This window comes from Lipophrys pholis, assembly GCF_963383615.2.
Source record: "Lipophrys pholis genome assembly, chromosome: 14".
Lineage (NCBI taxonomy): Eukaryota > Metazoa > Chordata > Actinopteri > Blenniiformes > Blenniidae > Lipophrys > Lipophrys pholis.
Genome location: NC_137633.1, coordinates 18,161,637 through 18,170,200, shown reverse-complemented (window position 1 = coordinate 18,170,200; position 8,564 = coordinate 18,161,637). Strand labels below are relative to the sequence as shown.

Sequence of the window (8,564 nt, the reverse complement as noted above, 5' to 3'; positions counted from 1 at the left end):
CCCTCACCCTGAACATTCGCCCTTTCGACTGGACGCTTTGCGTCTCCGTTCAGGTCTGCTGCCGATGCCCCGCAGACCCCACCAACAAGCAGAATGGAGGAAACGCTCACCATGATGACCAGGAGAATATTCTGGAAGTCCTTCCTGTGGCCGAGAGCGTAGGTGATAAAAAGGGCAAAGTTTCCCTCCAGGAGCTGAAAAAGACAAAGAACTTCTTGAAATTTGATAAGCGGCTTTATGTGCGTGTGATTTCAGAGAGAAATGTTCGACATGTGGCTCTTTTAACTTCTCTGCATGACGCCAAAAACATGTCGTGACTCCAAAATTAAAATGAAATGTGTGTCCTTAATCCTCGCCGCTCTGACACCTTCTTTTTACTTTTGCTTGTGAGAGATTAACACAGTGTGGGACAGCAGAGCCAACAAAGATGAGCAGAGTGTCAAGTTTTCTACAAAAAATGCATCTAAACAACTTTTTATCAAAGTTGTATGTTTCATTTGTAGAACACAGATGGATATGTTCAAGGATTACTATTTAAATTGCAATTAATAAACTGAACATGCAGAGGAGAATCAAGAATTCGACATCTTAACAAAAGGCAGTACATCACATATGACTTTAATAAGCTGCAGTTTCAAGTCTGTGTATTAATATGGAGTAGAAGTGAGTTCACTGTATAGCAGTTCTGCAGCCAGTTTAGCTTAAAGATGTAACTGCTTGAATATTCAACGTATTCTTCAAATGTCTCGTTTTTCAGTTCAGTTCAACTTTAATTATCTCACAAGAGGAAATTCATTTGTAGCTTCCCAGTGCAAGTTTACATTCATGCATGCATTCAGTCTATAAAAATAAACAGTCAAATCAAATCATCAACCCGTCAAGTAAAGGATTATACATGGGAGATGTCAAAACAGCCAGATAAAACCAGATAAGATAAAAGATAAAAACAAGGCCGTATGAAAACAGTAATAAAAGTGATTTAAAATGACTGTGGTCTGTGTTTAGGAGCGTAATATCTCAAATTATTACAAAACGTATGAATTCGACTGATAAAGGAAGTCGGTGTTACCATGAAGGCCAGGGAGGTGAAGAGGAAGCCGATGACCAGTTTGACGTACGGCCCATGACTCATGACGGCGCACAGGCCCTGACTGAAGGTGAGCGCTTCAGTCTTCCTCCGGCTGCTCTCTGAAAGGTAAGGCGGTGCAGGTGAATGTTTCTGCGGCGAGGGACGTGCAACACAAAACAAGATCATCTCCTGGAGGACGACCGTCGCGCCCGACACAACGCGGCTCCTGCGTGTTTGTTTGGTTTTGAAAGAGCAGAAGGTCAAATATTCCCCAACAATAACCAAGACTGTTAAGGCCGTCTTCAAATAGAAAGACAACATTCTGACTCTGAACAACCGCACTGCGATGTCGAAGTTTGAGCTGAAAAAAGGTTTCCTATTGCGTTCAGTGAAACAAACATCTCAGTCTGTTAACTTCTTCAAAATTGTAAAAGGCCGCCTCGTCGGACAAGAAAAGCATGGCGGAAAATTCTGATGCAGTTGATGATGTCTTTCTGTGGCAGCGACAGCGCCACCTAAAGGCCTGGCTTATGAGCCGTGTTCAAAGAAACTTTTTTTTAAGAACGACGGGGAGAAAAAGAACGGATTTGGCTGGTGTGGACAGGGCCTGGTGGGATACTTTACCTGTAATAAAAGTTTGGGGTTCAGTGTTAGCACTGTGTCAAGGTTCAGAAAGCACATCGACGCAATGAAGTGTGATGAGAAACAGCAAGAGCCGCGTGACAATTTCAAAGTTCTTGCTTTTGACCATTTTGGCATAATCCTCTCGTTTCTTTACGTTGCAGCGCCGTACCTCGACGAGGAAATGACTGGAACTAAAGGTTCCAGGCTTTCAACAGGTGTGACAGCAGCCCGGGGTTTTGTCTCATGGAGTCGTACCTTTTTGCTCCTTCACACCCAAAAACAGGACGCCGGCACACAGGACGTAGATGACGCAAATGACTCCCGAAGCAAGTAGGTAGGCTTGTTTCTGCGGGCGGAGAAGGCTGCATGAGCTCAGACTTTCACAACGTGCAAATGCTGCATCAAGCGGCGTCAGACACCATGCAAAAGACTTGGAGAGACTTACCGTGTCATCCAGTGAACCTCTGCCCATGTTGAGTCCCGTCGAGTTCGTGCCGTTAAGAAGCTCCAACTCATTGGGACACGGGGAGGCCCCGCCTACGATCTGCCCCTGGATGGCCGTGCCCAGCACCATCCCCATCACCTCCACCATCATACCTGGGAGCAACACAGGAGGCGTCAGCACATCAACCAGCGCAGAGCGCGTGGAGGAGAAACGGGAGACCTGACGTACGGTAGGCGGTGGCAGAATCCCGCTCCTTCTGGTCGCTGCTGATGAACATGGTGAGGGCTGAATACGGCACATGGAAGCACTGCGAAGGAGGTGAAGAGTTAGGCCGGAGGACACAAAGGGAGCAAAGAGCAAAGAGAGGGAGTCGTCATGTAAACACCAACCGTCTGCATGGACTGGAAGAGGCAGTAAGAGATCAGGTACCAGATCACCTTCCCGTCTTCAAACGGAGGCACGTACCAGATCAGGAAGTAAGTCAGCACTGCGAAGGGAGTGGAGAAAAGGATCCTGGGAAATAAAGAAGGAGTGGAAAACAGCTCAGACGGTGAAGTTTGAAAGTGAGAGGCAGGTTACACCACGGACAGGTAGAGAAGTCACACAAACACAAGAGGAACATGCAAACACCCAGGAAGGAAAAGCCCCCAAGCCCAGAATAAAACCAGGGTTATAAACTCCAGATTAAAGTTCCTGCAATACAAAAGATTAAATGATGACTGGACCCTGGTCTCCTCATTCTGGGATTTCACCCTCAAAATGTAGGATACACGCTCTCAGCTTAGCCGTTGTGCTCCAAGGTATTAAAGAGTTTCCTTTCTGCGCTATTTTACTGTAGCATGACCCCCCCTTTCCTTTTTCCACCTCGCAGTCACTTCTTTTCTTCTCGCTCCCTGCCGCTTTGTGAATAATCCCCCCTAATCCTGGCTTGTTAGAGCTCGTGTGTGAGGAAAGAGCTCAGTCAGGGCTGCGTGATGAGACGACGGCGGGCCAATCCAATGGCGGGGCCGCTCGGGCCGGGCTCGCCGTCACACCACTCCACCTCACCAGAGGCCTTTCAGCTGTGTGTAACCTCCAGATTACCTCCGCCCTCAGAAGAGCCGGTCCAGCTGAGACAGTTGACCAAACTTTATCTCTTCGGGGAAACTTTCAGGATGTGAATCAAATAAAATACGTACAACGTAGGATTTTATTGCGCAAAGGACATTGTGTTGCGCGCTGTGATATGAAAAGTGCAATATAAAAAGGTATTTGGTGTGACACAATTATCTGATTATGTTCACACATGCATGTGTGAGAGCATGAAGACCTTCAGTTGGATACACAGCAGGCAAACTGTGGGGCGGCATGGTAAGCAAAGGGAAAACTAAGGATTGTTTCGTGAAAACACACATTTCAGTACAGAAATGTAAAATGTAATGGAGAAAAGTTTTCATAGAAACTAGTGCAACAATATAGTGCAGCCTCTGGGAGTGGGAGGATTAGACCCCCTCCTTCACAGAGATTAAGCCACATTTCCGACCCTCACCGACTCTTAACGAGAACTCTCGCTTGTTAAAGCACTATAAGCCCAATTTATCATTTTAACATGCCTTGACTACAAATTCAGACAAACATGTTTTATTTGAGTAATTAATACTTCAAAAATACTTCATTCTAGAAACTGCCCCCCCCCCCCCACCAGATTTCTTCTCCTGCTGTGAGAGTAAGTGGAGCAGATGAGCCAATAAATCCAAACACAGTCTCCTGTCACCACACTCGACATACAACATTTCCACTACAAACAGGAAGTACAGTCATAAAAAGACATCTGTTCTCTCCTATCGGGACGTGTTGCCTTTTATAACAATGACCTCCATTATTTGGATCAAGCATTCCTTTTGACCCAACGTAACCTCTTCCTGCTTCAGCCAAACAGCCCACGACACCACACACACACACACACACACACACACACACACACACACACACACACACACACACACACACACACACACACACACACACACACACACACACACACACACACACACACACACACACACACACACACACACACACACACACACACACACACACAAAGAGGGACACGCCTCCCTTGGTTCTAAACTGATGGTGTGTTGTGGGTTGGACCAATGGCAGCAGAAACCGGCAGCCCCCCCCCCACCCACCTACAAACCTACAACGTGGAGCCTGAGCACAGCCGGCATTTTTCCCCCCTCCGACGGCGATAATGCTGCAACATCATGTGAGAAAAACCAGCCTGTGAAAATGACGCCTTCATTATTTGCAGGGGAAACATTCCCTTACGCTCCCGCATCACATGACAGCGAAGTCCTCTCTGAAGGTTTCTGAGCCAGATATTCTCGTTACAATGTCAAACAGCCGCGGCACAATGAGCTGAACGCCAAGGTCGTCTGTCTTTACAGTCTGACTTCCTTATGAGGCTCGACGTGACCATGCTCTCTTTCCTCCACACACCGAGCTCTCTGGATTTATAAAAAGCCTCTGCAATCCCAGCATGTTTTTGACACGGTGCCACAATGTACAACACACATGCTCACACGTTTGCCATGCCACAAGGCACGCAGGCAGAAAGATAGCAATAAAAACACAAGGGCAAATAACAACTCGGGGAGGGGCAACCTGCTGCGTTACCACTGCAGGTTGTTAATGCATCTTCCACTCTTTCATTTGAGCCTTGCTACTGGAGCATCTCTTTACTGGTACAGAGACCACCTTTGGTCGTGTGTGTGTGTGTGTGTGTGTGTGTGTGTGTGTGTGTGTGTGTGTGTGTGTGTGTGTGTGTGTGTGTGTGTGTGTGTGTGTGTGTTTAACCCTAACAAATTGATGTCATTGACAGAACGAATGGTGATGAAATAAGAGCTAAACTTTGAGTATGTGATGCTTCAGTGGGATTTAACATACTCTTAGTTTACTTGACTAAAACATTAAGCAGAGATTGTGATCGCATATTTGATCATATGCACCGTAAACATAATGCAGTGTGTTGAATTGAGCTCATCTTCAACATTTCTTTTGTTAATTCCACATTATATTTGACAGCAAAACCAATCAAAGGTGTGCGAAGAGCGTCTCCACTGATATATTTCTCAAATTCAGACATTTTGAAGCCGTTAATTGTTAATCGATCTATCAAATGTATTTTTGAGACTTATTTTGTGACGACTCTGAAAATCTCTGGGTCATTATTTTCCTTGAATCATTCCAGCTGCTGTCTCTGTGCAGTGTCAGTTTGTGCCCTAGGCCCTGAAAGCAGTTCACCCTCAATGCCAGAGGAGGTTTGTATTTCTGACAGAAAAGATGCCGTTCCAAAGCATGCATGAATCACAGAGTGCGCCTCGGCTTTTCCACCCAGTCATGTTTCGCTTCCTGCTCCGTGTTAATCGTCTCCTAAATGCAACCATAGAAGCCAAAAGCCAACTGACAACTGTGAGTCTGGATAAAGTGCCGTTGAAGCGAGGGGCTTGTTGTAACTATATCATAAAACCGATGCAGACTGCACAGAATTATTGCCCTTTAATTATTTTTCCATGTGCAGCCACTTCAACCTTGTTTCCATGGTTACAGCCATGAGCTATTCTCTCGTCCACGCGTTTGCCTCACAGTTCTGCTCCCTACACAAGATCACGTTGCACGGTGGAGCAGTGGTTCGTGCTCTTGCCTCACAGCGGGAGCGTCCCTGTTGGAGTCCAGTGGAAGCTTTTCCGTCTAGAAGATGTCGTTGCTTTGACTCTGTGTGCGTTTTCTCCTGAGGTTAACTGGTCACTCTAAATTCATGGTGTGTAATAAGGCGAGTGTGTGTGAGTGTCTCGTCCCCTGGCCAGGGTGTACCCTGCCTTCAACCAGGTCCTCTCTGAATTAGATAAAGTAGTATAGAAAGACAGGTGGAGTATCCCTTCATGGACACCTACCAGGGCATCATGCGTCCGATACCCGTCCACCGACTCCGGCTCAACAGGAAACCCACAGTGGGGTCGGTGATGGCGTCCCAAGCCCGGCCCACAAAGAGGATGATGGAGGCATAGAAGGCATCCAGCTGGAGGGAGGAGGAAGAGGGGGAGATAAAGAGTGAGACTTGAAAACCAAAACAGAGGATGCCAACCACTACCTCATATGGCTGTGCTGGAGAACGGTTCAAAGGAGCCATGACACCAGTGAGGCTATGCAGACACATTTCAAGTCATTGTGACTGGAGCACAAGAGCGGCGCAACACACAAGCGTGTCACTTCCCTTAAGAACAAAGTTACATTCAAGCCCGGTCTAGTGATCTCATCTCCTGTGCTTGAATAGCCTTTATTTAAGTTCCCGCAGTGTACACAAGTCTTAATTTGGTAATTGAGTAACAAAGCAAAGCAGTTGGGAGTCCAGGTTAATGCGCTTGACCGACTCCTGCAGGACGAAGACTATTAAAGTGATACGAGGCTTAGAGGAGGGAACACAAACTTTGACCTTGGAGCTAATCAGCGCATATCGCTGTTAAAAGAATGTAAGTATAACAATCCGAGCGTATAACTTGTACACTTTCAGGAAAGACGTGACATTTTATGTGAGGGAAACACTTGTTGCCGATCCGCGAGCTCTGGCAAGTCTTGTGCTGTGTAACTTCGGCGAGTCACCTGCGCCACATCGAGGAGGTAGATCTGGAGGAAGAAGCCCAGAGCGCTGCCGGTGATTTGGTAGGGGGCCCCACCAAAGGCGTAGCACAGTTTATTCCACACAGACAGACGGTTTCTCCTCTCCTTCGGCTGCAAGAGAAGAAGAGAGTATAGAGTGTCAGGGCGGTTTGTTTGTGTGGGCTTTATTGCAGGGATGCTCCACATTCACCACAAAGCGATATTTAAATATGATCATCTTAAGTTTCTTTGAATGCTGCTCAAATGACAAGCTCCAAGCTGTGAGAGAAACTAATGCTGTGCAACAACGTGTCGACGTGATCCTCTGAGGTCACTTCAGTTCAGACACGCCACCCACACCACATCGGCCCTGCGCAGCCATTGGCTCCGGCGATAGGATGTTGGAGGTAGTGTGACATTTTGTGCTGAGTAGTGAGCCGCCAGCAGAGAGACTACAGTCTTATCAAACGTGGCCAATCACCTGGAAGAGTCTGGTGATGTCAGCGTCGTGGGCTGGGGGGGGGGACTGACTCACAGCAAACTCACCTCTGGCTGATGAGCGAATCACAAATGAGAGATGAGAAACATCCCATCCTCTCCCATCCCTCGGCGCCTCACCACACCAGGCTGCAGTAGCAATCATGTGCGACTAAAAATAAACCCAAAGCTAAATGAAGGGAGGCAGCGTGCAGATATCCTTTAATGACTTGTGAAAAGCTCCCGACAGACTCCAACAGTGTTTAATGAAGTCTGGACAACTGATTCCAATCATCAAACAAAAAGATGCTGGAATTGAAACTAAATCTGCTTTTTAATTTAAGACGCCTCAAAGTCGCACATAGAAATTCTTGTTTCCACCAACTGTGCAACATGCTCACTTGGAGATTTAAGTCAAGGTTAAAATACCATTCAAATAACTAAACAATTTCCAATTTTTTATTGTGATCATTGTGGTCTTTGATTTGAAAAAATAATTTAAATTTTTTTATTTTTTGAGGACCAGAATACAAAAATAATAGGATCAAATTAACCCAATTAATACGTAAAATATCTGGAATATGTCACTGAAAATAATTATATTAAATCACTTCTAGTGTTCTAATATGTACATGTGGTCTGATTGTGGTTTTTAATAAGTAAACATGTTTTGGAAGATATATTTTGGAAAGTAGATCTATTCAAATCTAAATTAGTGAATTATTTGGGAGGGGGGGGGAGCACTTTTATCCATCTAAGGCTTCCAGAGTGGACTTCTAGCCTCATACAGCTCTTTATTACAGCCTCCCCTGATAGGCTGACGTGGTTTTGTGATATTCCGGGATGAACCTGATCAGGAGTCGTGCCTTGCAGAAGAAGCACCACGTCAACGTTTGTGCCGCACAGAGTCTGTCGCTGCTATTTTACACACCGCCGCTCGAAAGAGGTCCCGGTTTATTCAGGATGAGGTCCCTTTAAAACCGGTATGTCAGGCCCACACAAACCCAGCCCGGGGGGGCAGGTGGACTGAGCCGGGTGAAATTCAAATCCTCAGCCCCGCGTGTGTGTATGTGTGTGTGTGTGCGCGCGCGTGAGTGTGGAGGGCATGCAGAAAGGAAGTCACGTCTTTGATTGATCCTTCAAATTTGGGCGCGTTTTACCCATTTAATTACATATATTTCTTTTTTTTTATTTTTTTTTTTTACGAATCCAAGAAAAGCATCTTACCTTCACAGTCTTGATCTCGATGTTGATCGGTTTGACTGACAGTAAACTCGCGGCACACTGCTCCGCGCCTTCTCCTCGTGCCAT

At 46.2% G+C, this 8,564-nt stretch overlaps 1 protein-coding gene across 1 annotated transcript in view; it reads right to left on the bottom strand.

The window, feature by feature from the left end:
* Positions 1–8,564, bottom strand: part of LOC308119982 (sodium-dependent lysophosphatidylcholine symporter 1-B-like) — a gene marked incomplete at its 5' end in the record, with an annotated part of 11,704 nt that extends 3,140 nt beyond the window's left edge. Inside the window, 9 exons of the mRNA XM_080480315.1 lie at positions 111–194; positions 1,070–1,188; positions 1,949–2,039; positions 2,139–2,290; positions 2,367–2,445; positions 2,528–2,651; positions 6,074–6,198; positions 6,780–6,908; positions 8,481–8,564. Of these exons, the coding sequence (XP_080336441.1) occupies positions 111–194; positions 1,070–1,188; positions 1,949–2,039; positions 2,139–2,290; positions 2,367–2,445; positions 2,528–2,651; positions 6,074–6,198; positions 6,780–6,908; positions 8,481–8,564 (987 nt within the window). The remainder of the gene's footprint in view (positions 1–110; positions 195–1,069; positions 1,189–1,948; positions 2,040–2,138; positions 2,291–2,366; positions 2,446–2,527; positions 2,652–6,073; positions 6,199–6,779; positions 6,909–8,480) is intronic.